This window comes from Dasypus novemcinctus, chromosome 6, assembly GCF_030445035.2.
Source record: "Dasypus novemcinctus isolate mDasNov1 chromosome 6, mDasNov1.1.hap2, whole genome shotgun sequence".
Lineage (NCBI taxonomy): Eukaryota > Metazoa > Chordata > Mammalia > Cingulata > Dasypodidae > Dasypus > Dasypus novemcinctus.
Genome location: NC_080678.1, coordinates 67,967,676 through 67,986,502, shown reverse-complemented (window position 1 = coordinate 67,986,502; position 18,827 = coordinate 67,967,676). Strand labels below are relative to the sequence as shown.

At 39.4% G+C, this 18,827-nt stretch overlaps 1 protein-coding gene across 10 annotated transcripts in view; it reads left to right on the top strand.

The window, feature by feature from the left end:
* Nucleotides 1-18,827, top strand: part of FAM13C (family with sequence similarity 13 member C) — a 136,459-nt gene that overhangs the window by 1,794 nt on the left and 115,838 nt on the right. For all 10 annotated transcript variants that reach the window (XR_011649032.1, XR_011649031.1, XR_011649030.1 and 7 more), the window contains 2 exons: nucleotides 4,921-4,977; nucleotides 8,234-8,435. Coding sequence is in view for 7 of the 10 variants with exons in the window: in XM_058298881.2 (XP_058154864.1) it covers nucleotides 4,921-4,977; nucleotides 8,234-8,435 (259 nt within the window). In the remaining 3 variants the exon portion in view is untranslated. The remainder of the gene's footprint in view (nucleotides 1-4,920; nucleotides 4,978-8,233; nucleotides 8,436-18,827) is intronic.

The following is an 18,827-nucleotide window of genomic DNA, read 5'->3' as shown; positions in this document are numbered from 1 at the left end:
TTTTTAAAAAACAGGGTTGATTTTAGAAGATGCAGTGTAAAATACTCATTTGGGCCCATATCCTGCTAATGAGATTGCTTGGCAACCTGTACTGCAACTTTGCTTTTCTTAAAGTCTGAGAAAGCAGGAGGAATGCATGCCAAGGAATGCAGGCTAAGCAGAGCCGAGGCCTTCCTGGTTCAGGTGCACAGGTACTGCCCTTGTGCCTTTGCCGTGCTCACAGGCACTTAATGTTTTCAGGGCCTGTTCCTAAGAGCCCTGTGTGTCCGGATCCCCCTAGTCAGCCATAGACATAGAAGCTTCAAAATGGAGATACTTGGTTCCAGATTTCACATGACAATTTTTTTTCCTTAACAGTTTTATAGTTAAATGTTGGGGAGAGTTTGGTACCTTGTCTTTGGACATTCCCCAAGGAGTTATGATTGTATAAGATTATTTTGTTTCTTTGAGAAAAGTGACAGTAATTTATTTTAAAATGCACTGAGTGACAATCAGAATGCCATCTGGCTAATTTACAAAACCTAAGGAGAATATTTTAAATATAGCAAAAGCTTCATATGTGTAACAGCACAGACCAGGGTCATTTAAAACTAGTCTTTGTCTCATATAACATTTTTCTCCTTTCTCCTTTCCTCGGTAACACGAACTTCTTTTTCTTGGTTCCCTGGACATGACCCTGTAGCCAAAAGGATCAGGGTGCATAATTCTGAGACATAGGTGTAGTGGATGCTCAGTAAATATTTGGTGATGCCTTCACCTACACAGAGCAGGCACTTTCCTCTATTATTGTTTTTGGTACAGGAAAACTTCCTTTCTCTCCTGTCCCTCCACCCTAGTCCTAAAATCCACCCACTTATTTTCTTCAGTGCCTGAAATTCCACCTAGGGATGACTGCTTTTGGATTAAGGCCTCTGGTGGTGACCCTTATTAAAATGGAGATTTAAAAATATGTGCCCCTGAGAAGAGGATTCAAGTTGTCATTAATACTTTAACATAAACTACTCTATCAGATATTCCAAGCTAAGTGGGGTCCTTCAAAGATTCCTAGGGAAGGGGACTTGGGAGGGATTCAAGGACAAATTTCATTCACTTCTAGATCTTCCCAGGCCTGGCACTATCTGTGCAGCTCTGGACCAATACAATTTCTTTTTAAACCCCATTCTTTCAAGATTAGAATGGCCTTGGCCTTTCCTTCTATGTCTGCTGCACCCTTCCATCTGTTATTTTTCCATAGTCATTTCCTATGTTGCCCTGGCTAATCTCCTGTTTGAAATGAAGACTGGAATGCAGTGATGGGTTATCATCTGAAGTAGTGGTTTGCAAACCCAACTCAGCATCATAATCAACTGCAGGAGAAGGGACTTGTGGAAAATTCAGTTTCCCAGGCTTTATCCAAAGTGAAAACTCAGCTGGGCAATAGTGTTGGGTAGAGTCAGCCCAGCATGGGACTAGGTTTTGGAAACTTCTGGTCAGTTTTAAACATTTTAGAGGCACACTCCTTATGGAAGGGGGAAGTCTGAGTGAAAAACTCACATTCCTGGGTCCCACCCTTACGGAGTTGATCTAGTAGGGCTGGGGCTATATGTAGACAGGAACCTGCTGTTTTCAACAGGCCCTCCAGGCAGTGCTAATGCAAGTGGTTCTGGGGCCACACCTGGAGAATCTCCCCGCACCCACCAGGAGGCCCATGGTACTGCAGGCTGAATAGAAGTCCTCTTCCGGCACTGAAGAAACACATTTTTCTAATAAGCATTCTGAGGCCTCACCTCTCGTTTATCCTAAGTTGAAAAAGAGAACCTCCCACAAGCATTTCTTTCACCATAGAAACAAGTGGTCCTCTCAATGTATTGAGCAATGTCCTGTGAGCCTTGAGGAATATGGACTGGACAAAATATGTGGCTCCTGCTTTTCTGGTCTCAGTGTGAGGAGCAGAAATGACCTAGCCTTCGCCGTTTTATGCCTTGGAACCCAGGACAATTCCTTAGCCTTCTTACATGAAGGTGATTCCTACCTCAAAATATTGTCAGGAAAAAAATATATTGTCTGGCTTAAATGAGATAATGGGAGAGGAGGTAAGTTGTGAAGTTCCATACACTTTTTTTTGTGTGTGTAGATGTTTGTGTTTAATAAAGGGAACAAAAACTGGAATAAAGACCAAAGTACCAACCCTGAGCTTTTCACAGAGAAATGCATGTCAGGACCAGGCAGGCAGCTGTTAAGGACTTAGAATCTAGTTGGTGAGAACCACAAAGGAAATCATTTACTAGAGCAATAATTAAAAATTCATTTTATATTGCAATTTGGCACATATACATAATTTAAACAAGTTTTATGAAACAACGTTTAACCTTTAATAAGTTGCTATTTTCTATTCTGTTTTTCTAACAACAACAACAAAATTGCTGGTTGTTACTAGCTAATTTTGAGACCTAGTAATAAGTCACAATCTACAGTTTGAAAGACACTGTATTAAAAAATATCCAGGCTTGAATTTCTACGAGGGCAACCTCGAAAGGAAATTGTCCTGAAATTCCTATATAGTGCTATAATGCAGGAAGAGCATGCCATCCATGCTCAGGATCAGCTAGGCACCTGGTTCGAGCTGATTTTCTTTCAGGAGTAGGGCTATCTGGATATGGGTCTCCTCCCTCAAATATAGTTTTATATATGGGCCAGTGTTATACACTGGCAAGAGATGGGGGTATACCTAAGCAAGGAATCATCAGCACAATCAGAAAGGGGATGTTAATTGACAAGAATTTGATGATCTTCATCAAAGTCCCTGAAAACTCAACAGAACTGAAAAAGGGCCCATGTATGCGCTGTTTAAGCCAGTAGGGAGATCTATTTCAGTGGTTGCTTCTATGAGCTCAGAATTGTGCTGTCCTGAGTGATGGCTGGAGGCTTTAAAATTGAATCAACTAGTTAGGCCTAGCCTCTTACTTCAGAAAGCATCTGCAACTTTGTATGTTTTGGTGCCAATTCTATTTTAGCTAATTGTACTTTGAGGAGAAAGATTAATAAATGAATCAGGGAAAATATAAGTTCTTGCCAAATTCCCATACAATAGGTATTGTTGATCTCCAGGGTTGAGCCTATGATCGAGTCGTAGTTTGGGAGTGATAATTCTAGGTATCTGTTTTCCATTGATTTTTCTACTTTGTTAGGTTACTTCTATTGGGAAACATTTTTTTACCTACACTGTAAAGCCCAGATGACCTACTAAAGTGAATATCTCTAGTGGAGGAGAACAAGGCAAAACTTGTGGATTTAATTGTGGTTTTTCATGTTATGGGCAGAGTGGGTTATTGGCAGTCAAAAAACGTGAAAGCAAGGGAATGTAGTTCATTTTGTTAAGAGAAGCATTTTGTTAAGCCAACTGATTTTTTTTAACTGCCAGAGGGAACAAAATGTTTTAGCAGGTAGGGAGGTTTGAGTCTGTAGGTGGTCTTTGTTTAATTCACTATAAAGCCATATTGTCAAAGGGATCATAAGGGAAAAGGATAGGAGTTGTCATGAATTCATGATGTGGGTAAATTATATATCATTGCCATTGAGGAATATTTTAAAATTTAAAATGGTTTCATATAGTTTATATACTATATGATGGTTATTTTTGTTTTTATTTTTATTTTTTGCCATCTTCTCACTGCCTTGTGGAATCTCTGACATCAGGGTCAAGGTCTTTTTCAACTTTGGGTCATTTAAAAAACTGTGCCATGCAATGTGGATTGGGGTCTGTGTGGACTCCCAAGTTGTTAGTAACTTGTCTGAAATTGGGAGTAAGCATTTAATAACTTTTATAGAAATTTAACATTGGCATGCCATTTTCCCAAATATATCTGTCCACCATGGATTGGACACACAAATACAAACCAGTCAGTCCTGCACCACTTAGTTTGAGAAGCACAACTCCAATGCCTAATGCAATATCCAAAATGCAGTAAAATTATGTTCATTAAATTATTTCAGAGACCAGACCTACTGAGGGGCCAGAGTTAACAATTCAGTTCAAGTTTATTGAGTGTCTGCTCTGGGCAGCACTGTACTAGGCACTATAGCAGAACATCTGGAAAAAGAAAATACAATAATTTCTTCTTATGAAAATAAAAAAAAAAGTCTTACAGTTGCAAAACAATTAATTAATAATCATGGCCAGGGTATAATTGGTTACCAAAACTTCAGAATGAAAAGTAAACTTATTTATACATTAAAGCAGGAATGCAATGAAGCATGACTTGACTGAAGGAGCTTGTGGGATCTGACATGGACTGCGAAGGATGAGTAGGGGCTGAGGATGGATAAAGCATTTCAGACTGGGGTAAGGTTGGTATGGGAAGGCTGAGAACAGGAACAAAGGCGTCATCTGAGTGAGAGGGTCTGTTCTCAACATAAATTCCTACTCTGGATTAGCCAGTATGGACCACTGAAGGTATTTCAGTATGGAAGACAAGAATTTTTCATAAGGCAAAACCAGAAGTTTTATGAAAAGGTGAGGTAAAGAAAGTCTGGAGGCCACTCTGGAGACTCCTGGAGTAAGCCAAATGGGAGTCTGTGTGGTGTGGACCTGGCAGAAGCAGAGGAGATGCAAAAGGGTATATAGTTACGTCTCTTTTGAGCCAACAATAATCTCCCTATCTTGATGCCTGGGCACACTTAGGTCCTTTCTAAAGTCTCAATAGCTTAGGTGACACAGCAGTGGAGGGACAAAGAGTGTCACATTTGTTCTGAGTTTTTAAACTCACATGACAGGACAAGGTTGGTATTGTTGCTGACCTGGGAGACATGTTGGGAATGGGAGCTGGTTTGGAAAAGAGCAGTGAGGATAGTTACGTTTTTCAGTTCAACGTGCTAATCATGAGATAGTTCTCAACCATTGCTGCTACTGGATCTGATATGGGCTTTGATCCCTTTGCCCAGGTGTGACGAAGACCCAGTCTCCTTCCATGAAGACCAGGCTGAGTGCTCCATTCTCAGGTAAGACCCTCCATTGCTAAGCTCTTAGTTCTGAAGAAGAGGTACCACTGGGTCTGGTGTCTTTAGTCTCTCCTTTGGGTTCTAATTATTTGTCCTCATGTCAGTTCCCTTCTACTGGGTTTTCAGCTCTTGAAGGAGCTTTGTTTTGTTCATTCATGGATCCCCCCACACTCAGTATCTAGCATCATGCTTTAACTATAGGAGTGTTCAGTAAATGTTTATGAAATTGAACATTGCTTAGCCCATCTCAGCGTTCCCATCATAGACCTGAAAGAAGAGGTTCAGGACACCAGATATGTCTGAAATATGGTCTTGGCCATGGAGGGGTTCACTGTACAGTGGCAAACCTTCACAGTTAACCATTTCTTCAGCATTTACTTTGCAATTAGTACTTTCACCTACATTTCATTACTTTTATCTAAATGACTGAAAGGAAGTTGATGTTTCCCTTTTTCCTAAAGGGATCATAGTTCATCCGAGATAACATAGTCCCTATGAGGCAGAATTTGGATGAGGATCTGTCTGACTCCAAAGGCTACTCATTGGAAAATAAACATTTATTGAAGGTTTATTTTTTGTTCTGGACAACTTTCAAGATACAGAGTAGAGAATGAAAAATCCCTGCTCTCTGCTGTCTGCTGGAAGAGATAGACAAGAATATAGAAGTGAAGATACAGTACATTAAGCACTGTTATGCTAGAGGTAAACGTAGGATTCCCTTAGAAGGACCAAACAGAGGGGTCTGGGATGGTTTCCTGAAGAAAATTACACGTGGTGCATGATTTTGTTTGTGTGTATAGGGGTGTGGGGGTTGTTTAAGGCTAAAGGAAGCATGAGGTCACCAAATCCAGGGACCAACACACTGGAAAGCCACAGAGGGTAGAGAGAATAGTTGGAGTTGAAAGGGTAACAGACAGTTTAGGATGGCAGGAACCCTGAGAAGCTGGTGGGAGTGAGGAAGCAAGAAGGACTAAGAAATGAAGCTGGAAAGATAAACAGAGACCAAGTTTCAAAGGGTTTATATGCCAAGCTAAGAAGTTTGGAATTTATCCTGGAGGCACTGGGAAGACTAAAAAGAACTCTTAGTTTTTTCTTTGCAAATAACCACTTGCCTAAAGGCCTGCATGAGAGTAACAATAGCTATCTTTTATTGGGTTGGACTTGAGCCAGCTTTCTCTGGTAGGCACTTCACAGAGATTGTACTAACTAGGCAAGGTAGACAGGACATCCATTTTACAGATGAAGAAATGAGAAGTGAAATGACTTGGCCCAGGGTCACAACTAATCAGTGGGAGACCCAATGCTCATTATCAGTAATGGTTTATTATAATAAGTAGTGGCATAAAATTCATAACCTGTACTTTTCTGTTTGGGGGATTCTGGAGTAATATGTTGCAAATATATTTCTAAAGATGATTTCTGTGTTCAGATTTTACATTTATGTAATGGGAAAAGGATGCTTTTTGCCTGCTCCCCTGCCTTTCCCTGCCTTCCAAATTAAGAAGGAAGATGATGTTTATAAAATTTGGGGCCCCTTGAAAACATATGAAAGCAAAATGCAGCTAATATTTATGGCATGAACCTGTCAAGTGGCACCTGTTAGATTTAAAACTTCTTTTTTCCTCTTTTATCTTAAGTGTTCTAGAATCCTCAACGAATGAAGAACATTTAGGTAACTATAAAGGCAGCTCCTCTTCCTTTCATTTCTGACATAGGAACAGCAAATGATTGAATATTGCTTGTTTCTAGTGAGAGAAATGCACTGGGAATGAACTAGTGTATTTTCCAATTCACAGTTTGATATTGATTTCCAAACCCATTACTGACTGAGAAAACTTTTTAAACTGTAAATGATATTAAGGGAAAAAACCAACCAGTTTCTCCAGCATTGATATAATTCTCTTCAGCTACTAACACTGAAGAAGCAGTCACTTAGTTGGGTTCTCCTTTATCAGGAGGCTTAAGTCCTGTTTCACATGGTTGTGTTTTTCATACCTTGTTCACCTATATCCTGGCATTCTGGTCATGCTGCAGACCATCTATCATGATTTCACCTACTTGGAGCTCATCCTCCTCTAATGTTACTTAGTGAAATTTCCCTTTTATTTGTGGGAATGTGCCCTGAGGGGTGAGTATAAAAATCTCTCCATTGCTGGTCTCACCTCTTGGTCATTTGTGTCCTTGGGCCATGAAAATCCCCACTGGCTTTGCCAAAAGGTCTTTCATGGGTTCTGGTAAGGGAGCATGAGTGTAAAACACCACCTGTGGGAAGTTGCCCCTCCCAGTGAATCGCATGATCTAGTACCAAATGATTGCCAGCAGGTTAATGACACAGATAATGACCATATAAAGAGAATGCCCCCTTTAGTTATGCCCCTGAATTCTTATCAACATGAAAAAATTAAATGCATTTAGCTATAAGTGGGAGAAATGTCTTCAAATAAGCCTGCTATGGTTTTAGTAGTTTTTAGGAAATTGAACCTGAGGAATACAGTATTGAATTTGTTCGATGAATAAAAAACACAAGAGCCCACCCCAGCACCGCAGGTGTAAAGCCAGGGCCAGCCCACTCCATCTTCCCTGGCAATTCACCCAGAAGCAGGATCTTTGATTTTGCATTCGTGGCTGCTGTGTGTGGCCTGGCTGGGTAAAATATGGCCCTTGCTTTTTTATGTTTAATTCAGGTAACATGCATCCTATTAAAATCAGCCCAATTAAAAGTTTTAAATACCTCCCAAAATTTTAAGGCAATTATTGTAAATGGTATTACCAGTAAGGAAGAAGCATTTTGCCTGGAGCCCAGCACACAAGCCTGACCGCAAGGAGGCTTGCAGGACAGTTCAGAGTCAGAGAGAAGTAGTCCTTGCATTAGATAATGTATTAGTCTCTGAATCCTAGACTCTTAATTGATAAGGCTGGCATGACAATATCTAGCCTGCATTTCTCACATTTTTATTGTGAGAGGAAGATATGATCACATGTGAAAGCATTTTCAGGTGGAAAATAGAAAAAAAAAATAATAGTGTGTACATAGTTAAAAACTGTAAAAAAAAAAAAAAAAAAGCCCACTAGCAAAGATCGGAAGGGAACATGGAATAATACAAAGAGAGACATTCACAATTCCTTGGGTTCTTTGTCCTCTTAAATGGTCTAAGTCTACACTACAAATTTACAAGATACCATAAAACAGCAGTGATGAATATCCCCAGTGTTGTACTCAATTTTTGCATGCTAATTTGGGTCCTTCTTGTTTTAGAGATGAAAACAATAAAGAAAATTACCCTGACGCTGGGGCTGTCTTAGAGGAGCCCCCGCTGCCCTGCCGCGAGGCCCCACGGCATGTGGAGCAGACCCTGCTGGTGGACGGTGCCTTGCGACCCAGCATGGGCAACTTCAAGTCCCGGAAGCCCAAGGCCATCCTCAAAGTGGAGAATGGGAGGAGCCACGGGGAAAACCAGGTAAGGGCTCTGCCGCCTGAGGCCGCTGTCAGCGCGGGTGCTTCTCTGGGCGCCGCAGGCATTTTGCATGGGGATGCTCTCCTTGGCTAATAGTTTGGGTGCTCTGGGCAGGCTAATAATTTAGTGCCCTCTCAAATGACGATTCCTAAATACTGGGATTTGATATTGACTCAGAGGGGTGGCTGCATTCTTGGTCGGGGAGGGTGAAGAAGCATCTATCCTCTCTTCACTTACCCAAGATGATACAGCTCTGGTCCCAAACTTTGGGATTCTGGGCAAATCAAAAGCCGCAGACTGACTGGGAACCATTCTACTTTGGCGGCAGTTTAGCAATCTTGTATACACACTCAAATGTATGTGGGTGTGTTTGTGTTTGTGTGTAGTAGCTGGTTCTCTGAGGTCAATATTATGCATTTGAATGAATGAAGCTTCTTTTCAATTAGATTCTGCTAATAAATTTGCATTTATATGTATTTTCACTTTTTATTCACTACATAGGGATATAGGAAAAATGTCATTTTTTTAATCTTAAAAATCTCTTGAGTAATATATGATGCTTTTTTAAAAAAAAAATTCTCTCCCCTTTCCCCTACCCCCACCAGTTGTCTGCTCTCTGTGTCTCTTCGCTGTGTGTTCTTCTGTGTCCGCTTGTATTCTTGTCAGCGGCACTGGGAAACTGCATCTCTTTTTTTTCGTTGCATCATCTTGCTGTGTCAGCTCTCTGTGTGTGTGGCGCCACTCCTGGACAGGTTGCGCTTTTTTTCACACTGGGCAGCTCTCCTTAGGGGGTGCACTCCTTGCATTGGGGCTCCCCTCCGCGGGGTCACCCCTGCATTTCACGGCACTCCTTGCACACATCAGCACTGCTCATGGACCAGCTCCACATGGGTCAGGAGGCCCGGGGTTTAAACCCTGCACCTCCCATGTGGTAGGCAGATGCTCCATCAGGTGAGCCAAATCAGCCTCCCTATATGATGCTTTAAAAGAGATTAAATGACTATAGTTTCCTTAAATCTTTTTAGGAAATTAATGTTCTCAACATTGAAATTATACTTGTAATAGTTTTTGGCATATAGATGCTTCATAAATTTTAGCTTTGCTTTTTTGTTATGATAACCTTGAAAATAAAGTGGGAGTCTCTAAGCATAATAGGAATTTTAGTCCTGTTCTGTTTAGCAAAGGGGCACCAGGTGATCTTACTTTTGAATAACTTTGGCAATTTGACCTTGTACTTTATTATGGACCTTGTGATTTTTATCTCCCTCCTTCCTTGGCTTTGTAACCTCCTTATTTAATAGGTCAATTTTTCAGTGAGTTGGATGTGCCCTCTACATATTTGAAGTTGTGTTGTGCTTATCTTAAACTGAGTATTAATCTCACCATAGACTGAGATGAGTGTGAAATAACCAGCTGCACTTTGATAAGCCAGAGGCCCTGCCTATTGTTGAATGCACCTGGCACCTATCTGAGTAGGAATGTTGTGCTGGGGAGGATACAGAGACCCAAAGGGCTGCTTCCAGCATCTCATCGGTTCTGGGGAGGCTCTGACTTGAAATGGCCTTGCCAAGGGGTCCCCTGTGAACTTGTGGGCTTTGGGGTGCCCAGTCATCTCTCCCCAGGTGCCCTCTATCTTGTCATGCTACAGTCTGACCTCACATAAATTATACAGCCATCACTTGTAATAAGGTGCTAATGACATATGTAATTTCTAACCTGTTGTCCATGTACTGGAACATTTCAGGAGAGAAATATTTGTATAGTCTTTCCTCATAATATACCATTGGAAACCTGAGCTGCAGGTAAAATTCCCACTTCATTCCTAACATGTCTTTTACACAAGTAGATTTTTTTTTTCTTCAAATGACTGAGAACTTTCGTATCATTTTAAAACTTCCATATTTGGGGGCAACTTGAAACACTCAATCTTATGTTCTTTGGGGAGAGAAAATTTGCATTAGTTGAATACTTGCCAAGGACAGAACACCTATAAATATGTTATTAATAAAAATGGCTTTTACTTGCTTAAGTATTTAATCTGTTCTAGGCACATACTATGTTTTACTACAGTTCTATGGAATAGGTATACTATCTTTTTGTATGGATGGAAAAATGAGAATCAACAGGATTAGGTAACCTGTTCAACCACTATTTGGAAGAACTTGAGAAAAATGTCTAGTATTCTCCACAAAAGCACTGTGCTTATCCCTCTTCTACCCACACCTTAATTTTTATATAAAACCTGTAATTTCTCTCTGTTACTTTTTTTTTCTCTTTGGTGATATATTGTGTTACTAAGCAGTAATTACTTATTTAGAAAGGATGACTTTGTAGAGAATTTCATGTGTGTGTTTTCTTGTCTGTCTTAAAACTTTGTGACACTGGCCACTAAAATCTAGGCAAATGTTGTTTGAGTGAATGTTAGCTCTAATAAGATGTAAGTTCCTTGAGGTCAGCTTGACTATTGTGAGTCAATTTAATCTTCAGTTCATCTCGTCTGTTGTATCTCCAGTACCCAGTAGTCATTTACTATTATTTGTTGAATGAGTCAAAACTTGTAAGAGAGGCATGCATGTGATTGGTCTCTTTTTTTTTTGTAAGATGTAATTATTATTTCTTCATTCAGTTAACAGAAATTTTTAAAAGAGGATATAATCATGAGTCTTATATAGTTATACAATTAAGATGTATCAAAGATTTTTTAAGTCATTAATTAAGGACAGAACCAGTAAGACATTGCAACCAGTTCAAAAGAGAATATAAAGTACCATACATTTTAGCCTGGTAAGGAATGCTGAAATAAATTTGCAAATGAATGCAAAATTGGCAAAACTTATCCATAGGACAAAACTTATCCATAGGATTACTATCAATTACATTCCACTGGATACAATTTACATTTCTGTGGTCAGGAATTTTTTTCATCGCCATCAGGTTCTACAGTTTAATTTCTGACAGAGTTGTGAACTAGCCTAGTCATGAACAAACAGTAGCAGAGATAATCCAGTGGATGAGCTCGCCCAGACACTCACTAAATTTCAGTCTTTGATCATTTTTCTTTACCATACCCACCATCCCCTCCTCTTGGATTATAATAATTTCAAAGAAAGGCTTTTCCTGATCACAGAATAAGACTGGTCTCATTTGGACTCGACTTGATTATTTACATAGGTGCAGCAACAATGTTAATTTGCCATATAAGCCCTTTTAGATGTGCTTGCAAAATCTAGAGCCCTTCGATATTGAATGATTACACAATTAATGTCTCTGGAAATTTTCATAAGGAATCTTTGATTGGATTTTCAATGCCTCTACTGTTTTTTATCCCAAGGCTAGGAAACCAAGCCCAAGAAACCCTCTCCACCAGATTTCACTTGTGGTAACTGTGCTTTTGGGTGAATTCCTCTCTTCTCGAGGTTCCCAAAATAACCTTCGGTCCCTAGCCTGCCAGAAAGTGATTATCCTTACAATCTGTATGACTAGACTATGGAAGCCAGGTAACATGCTAGTTTTCCAATGCTTTGTCAGCATTGGCACCATACATAAAGGTGACAATACCTTCCTAGAGCTGGCCCATTCTACCTGATTCAACCAACATTAGTCTCAGAAATGATATTCTATGTAAGGCTTTGGTTGCATGACTGAGTTTTATATTTATTTATTTTTTATAAGATTTTTTTTAAGATTTATTTTTTATTTATTTCTCTCCCCCCCACCCCAGTTGTCTGTTCTCTGTGTCCATTCACTGCGTGTTCTTCTTTCGTCCGCTTCTGTTGTCAGCGGCACGGGAATCTGTTTCTTTTTGTTGCGTCATCTTGTTTGTGTCAGCTCTCCGTGTGTGCAGTGCCATTCCTGGGCAGGCTGCACTTTCTTTTGCGCTGGGTAGCTTTCCTTCCAGGGCACACTCCTTGCATGTGGGGCTCCCCTACGCGGGGGACCCCCCTGCATGGCAGGGCACTCCTTGCACGTATCAGTCCTGTGCATGGGCCAGCTCCACATGGGTCAGGGAGGCCCGGGGTTTGAACCGTGGACCTCTCATCTGGTAGACGGACGCCTTATCCACTGAGCCAAGTCCGCTTCCCTGAGTTTTATATTTATATCCTGGGAAATAGAAAGACATGATGAAATAACCATATATCCATGAAAAATGAAGGACACTTAGTACAAGTTTCTGAACTTTGGAAGTCAGTGAGACTCTACATAATCAAAGTCTATGAAATTGTTATAGGTTACAGATAGTTGAAGTAGAAGAGAAAGAACTTCCTTATATATCCAGAAAATAGAACATTAAAACAATAATATTCCAAACAAATAACTACAATAAAATTAACCTTATCAGTCTATTTGGGCCTATGCATTTAATTCTTGTTCTACTTTATCCTGGATTAACAGTCTCATGAAGCCATCTGCTTCTGACTTAAACAAATTCTGACTCAGCCCACTGGTATGGTGAAAGTTGTCTAAGCAATGCCATCAGAAGGCTGTCCCCAAGAGTCTGTTCTTTGAAGTGTTAATAGTTTGAAGTGTCTGGTACTATCCTTTACCATGGTGCTCTTGAGACAGTTCTTTGTTGAAGACATAAACTATAGCCCAAAGCTGATAACAGAACCTTCAGGCAAGTATCCAAGTGAAACAAAACTGTCCATAGATGACAGAAACTGTAAATAGCTGAAGTTAATTTGTTACCAATAATTTTCAGATGTGAAAGGTCTGATGAGAGTTCATAATATGAATAATGCATAATATGGCATGCAAAACAGGATAATAAAACCGTTCCAAAAAATTTAGACAGAATGTCTTGAAGGATAATTTAGCCTATTTTCAAAGAAATCAGGGAACATTACTTCTGATTTTATGGAAACAGGTAAATATAATTTTTAGAGAGGAAAAAATCTTGAGATATATAATCCTAAGATATTTTATATTATTTATTGTATATATACATATATAATATCCCAAGAACATGTATAATATATCATGAATATATTAAGCTAAGATTATACTGAGACTATCTGTATTTTCACTGAACTCCATAGGTAAGTGTGATGTCTATCTCTACTGAATACCACTGGCCAAGATAATGCTAGATAAAAATTAAAGAAGTAAGGCTTTGGCTGATTCACCATTCTAAATAATAGCTAAAATTTCACTGATGGCACTTTACTACTGTTGTTTAATATCAAAAGGCAAAGCTCCAACAAGACTCAGACAAATATCGGAAAACTTGGTAGTATTATTTCATAGGAATTTTGATCACCAGGTAAATGTCACATTAACTAGATTTACCATATGGTGTGCAGAAAGACTGGTTCTGTTTGTAAAGTTGGATTTGGGGAACTTGAGTTTATATCACAGGTAAAAATTCTGCCTGTCCATTACCGCCAGTTAGAACGTTTGAGTTCTAACTACTTTGCTATGAGATCATCATTCCCCAAAAACACTTGTGACTCACTTTTGGGCACAACCCTTATGAACTTAAAAATAACCCTCATTAAGCTGAAGGGCACTACTAAAAGAGGTTAGTTCTAGCCATCTCTGGTTCTCTTTTCACAAAGTTTGATTCCATGACCCCAGAAGGCTCTTCAGTAACATCCTACCCAGGCTGGGGATGAGATTATAGAGAAAGGAGAAGGCACCGGATAATAACAATTGAACATTTTAAACTAATGCCCTAACTTTTTTACTGATCAGCCCCGAAGTCAGAATCAAAAGTCCAAATTTTGGTGGGTCAGGTTCAATCTCACTTTAAGCAACTTTTCTTTTCTCTTGGTATTGGCCATTTCTATGAGGAGAACCACGGGTAAAGTAGCAGAATCTGAGGTTTTGTGTCATGTATGGATGACTGATTCTACTTTGAACACACTTAAATCATTTAAATGAGGAGGGTTTAGGTCGATTTACTGATACAACAGAGACCAGAGGCCAGGAAGAATGCCTATGAAGAAATTAATACATATTGGAATGAGGAGAATATTTATTTGAACCAGAATCAGTTGCAGTTTTCCTTTCTGCCTAATTTTTCCCTGCCTTCCTTTGATGGAGGGCTTTGCAAAAGAATGGCTTAGATCCGGGACCCATTTAATGAACTGTCCTGCTAGAGTTCATTGATATGATGAGCTTGAAGTAAAAACAAAATGTGTGAGTCTGTGCTAAGCATAAACTTCTGGTCAAAGTAAATTCCAAAAATACTTTCCTACTGTGTGAAATGTCTTACCAGGTAGCAAGCACTCTTGCTAGGAAGACATGGATTATATGTTGTGCTAGTTTGTGAAAAATTCAAAGTGATCATGTATTGGTCACCATGCAAGTCATAGTATTAAGGCCTAACTACCTTATTTGGAGAAGATTGGACTTGACTAGCATCCAACTTCCGTATTGGACCTTATAACTATCCAGAGGATGCTTAGCATTAGCATCTTAACATCCTCCCTGCCATCTGGCATCATACTGTGCAATAGCCTTCTATCCTACTCTTTGGTGTTCAAATAAAAAACAAATCTGGATTTGGAAAGGAGAGGCTTTATTAGAAAGGATTACTGTAAGGGGGAAAGAGAGTACTGCAATAGAAGGAGGGGACTGTAATAAGAGAGAGAATGCTCTGACCATAAGGTCTGCATGCATCTCAAGAGGTAAGCGAAAAGGGTTTTTCTTTTATGCAGAGGAAAGAATCGAGTATAGCAAAGTGGGAAGGAAGGCTGACATTATCAGATAGTAGGTCTGAGACTATTTTATGCTGAGGTCGGCCTCCCTCCTGAGGCCTGAGAGGGACATTTAAATGGGGCTGTATCCTGGCTAAGCTGACGGAAGGCCAAAATTCAGGGACCTGGAGGAAGGTGAGAACCTGAAACAAAGCTTGGTTAAGAAGTGTTTTGTTCATTCTCATCTGTGGGGACAAGCAGTACAGCTAAGGGCAAGGAACAGGAATTTGGAGGGTCTGGAGTTGTCCTTCCCATAGGTAAACTAGAGGGCGTTCGTGAGTTTTATCTAAGTTTAAGGAAAAGGGTGGCTCTTTTCAGTAACTTGTTTTCCTGAATACAAAGGGTGGAGGGACTTTTTTTTAACCTTTACCATTTTCTAGGACCACAGGGCTCAGGTAAGATATAACATTGGTTTAGTTTTAGCATTGGTAGATCACGTGCAGGCATCCTTCCTGCCATCTGGCACCATGCTATGCACCATCCCTCTCTGCATCCCTCTGGTGGATATTTGAGCAGAAGACAAATGCAGGAGGCTCTGTAGAGGGCTTTTCTGCCGTGAGCAGTGTACTGTGAGCACACTGCTAATCCACTTCCTTGGGGAGACCAGATGTTTGTTCTGGTGCACATCAGCAATTGCGTTTATTCTACCTGGCTCCAGTAGATGAGATAAAAGGCTGGAGAGAGATTCAGGTCTGATGGTGAAATTTATGCTTTTGTATTTCCACAGAAATGAAACTTGACACCTACAGACAAAATAACCTAACTGTGAAGTATTTACTATATTTTAGGAGCTTATTGGTCTTATTTTTACAGTTTTAGAACCTGAAATAAAAGGAAGATTATAGTTCATTTGGGTTACTTTTACCCGAAAAAGGAATTATGATTCTGTTTCCAGTTAAGGATCCACTTTATGTACATTTTTCTTAATATATTACTAAACCACTGAACAATATTAAAACCGTAAAAGCAAGAAAATCAGTCCAGCTGATGGACTTTGAGTTTGAAAGCTCTGGAATGCTAAAATGAACCTCAAATAGAATTTCACCTGCTTTTCGGTGAGAGAAAGACTTTGAAGTTCTGAATATGCCTTTGGGGTTTGCTTCTTGCAGTGTGTCAAAAGCATGAACTCACTGCTTCTAACAATTGGTCTGACTTTTGTTTTGACAGACTATTTTGTGTTTTATTTCTCACACATGATTTTTCAGCTCCAGTGTAGACTTTACGCCCATTCCTGTTTAGGTATGAATGTTTTGGAAGACCTCGTACTGATTGAGAAGAAAGGCGGTCCTTGGAGTTTGTTTCTTGAGTTCTCTTTTGCTCCTCCAAGAGAAAAATGGTTGAGATTTAGAAGGACAGGGTTCTGGGAAATATGGCTCCTTAAATGTTAGGGCAGCTGAGTAAATGTTTGCTTTCTCATGGTAGATCAGATCTGTTGCTCCCATTTAATTAAAAGCCAGTTTGTTTTTAAATGATTAAACTGATGAAAAAATATACTTTCAGAAAGGAACCTACAATGTTTATTATTAATAACATTGTAAATAATTTTATTAACTTTTTGAAATATACATGTATGTTCAACTTAAATACTGACTTGAAGGAATTTGAAAATTAAGTGATATGCCATGTTAGCCTGGGCATTATATTTCAAAAAATTTTTAAATTCGGCACTCAGATATAGTTTACATTCAAAACAATAAACTGGTTTGAGACAGTTAAATTTATCAGGAATGGAGTATTTGAAAATTTGGCACAGTAGTTCTCAGAGCCACATTATCTAGTTGATATTCCATCTAAGATGGAATTAGAATTCTTCTTAAAAAATGAACAAGAAAGTATGAATGATATTTGTTCCTTTGAGTACAGCAATGGAGTATGGCAAGGCTTGATCTCTTTACTTACATGCTGTCTGGACTATTTAACTGAGATGTAGATGGCTTCCATATAGGATGGCTGTAAAAATTGCCTGTTCTGCCTCATTTTCGTCTAGGTATTTCTGCATAGATAAGTAAGTTCTTATTTAAAGAATTTCTGACTTTCCCTACATAGTCCCAAAGATTATTCAGTCCATAGTCGAGACCTATCATTATATGGAAAGAAGCTGAACATCCATGGGATACTTTTGTGCCTGTGGGAGCTTGCTGATCCTCCATTGGACTCTAAGACTTGAGATGCCCTGGACAAGTTCCCTTTAAAAAACTCCAGAGCTAAATAGTTGAGTGGTAGGAATAGGAGGTGATGAGAATCATGATCTCTATGTCTGGATGGATATGGGTTTCAATTCCTTCTCAGCCACTTAACTTTCCATGTGACTTTAAGCATCCAAGTACCAGCTCTTTTTCAAGTTTTCCTACCTGTAAAGTGGAGATTATCACTATATCTACCACAAGATGCTGTTGAGAACTAAAAGTGTTATTGGTATAAACAACACTCAGCAAGTTTTAAGGGGCTTGTGAAAGTTTATAGGATGTTTTTAAAGACTCATTTGACTGGATAGGCACTAAAACCTCATTAACTGCCTGTCCTCTCAATCAGCCTAGGCTTGGCTCTGCTGCAACAACAAATAATCCAAAGCCTTAGTGGTTTAAACCAATAGAAGTACATTTCTCACACATGCTACATAGCCATCATTGGTCACTAGCAAGTGTCTGTTTATCACAGTCATGTAAGGACCCAGGCTAATGGAGCAATTGCATTCTCTAACATTGCTCATTTTTGAGTCAGAGAGAAGAGAGAGCTCTGGAAGGTCTCACAGCAGCCTTTAGGAGCTCCTAGCCTGAAGTAACAGCATTGCCCTCTCCACTAATTGGCCAGAGACAGTGGAGTGCAATCCCACATTCCCAACCCATAACACAAGGGACAGGAACAATCCTAGAATGTGTCTTAAGAAGGGTCACCAGAATCCTGGAGAATAGCACTAATAAATCCACACCCCTTTACTCAAAATAGGTGATAACCTGAAGCAGGATGAAGTTAATTGGTCTTTTAATCTTCTAGTCCTTCACAATAATGAAGTACTAGTGTTATTAATATGAGAGAGTAAAAGAAGAAAAAGAACATTAATTAGGTTGTCACCAATGGATATACATGCCTTTATGTTATTATTTTGAACAGAAATTGGAGTTTCGTACAACCATCTCTTTAGTGTAACACCTGCTTCATTATTATGGGGCAATAAAAGAAGTAGGTCTAGTTACTGATTTCTTTTCTTATTGCCAAATGAAACGTCAGAGCTCATTAATTTTGTTGTTATTGAGGAATGATTGTATCTTACTCTTGCCAGAAGATTGTAATGACTCTGGGTTATTCCAACCAAACCTGCAGGCTTGTGATTATGAGGCATTTAAGTTTGATCCAAAAATATTATTATAGAAAGAGGATTTGACAATTTGAATATTGGCAGATGTGGAAGCTGGATTTCTGCACACACACCCAGATACGCAAATTTGTATTCTCATGTACTTAGTGATATTTATCCAAGAGCAGGGTGTTCTTTGGGCAAAGCAGAGAGCTTAAGAAAGACTTAGACAGACTGTTTTAGAGCTTGGAAGCAAAGCTGTTTGGAAGTCTGGATAGCAGAAACATAATGAACTGACATTTTGGGTAACTAAGAATCGCCAATCTAAACTTTATCAAACAGGGTTACATATCACTCTGGGACTGAGATGTAAATTATCACCCCCAAGCCTGCAATTTTGTG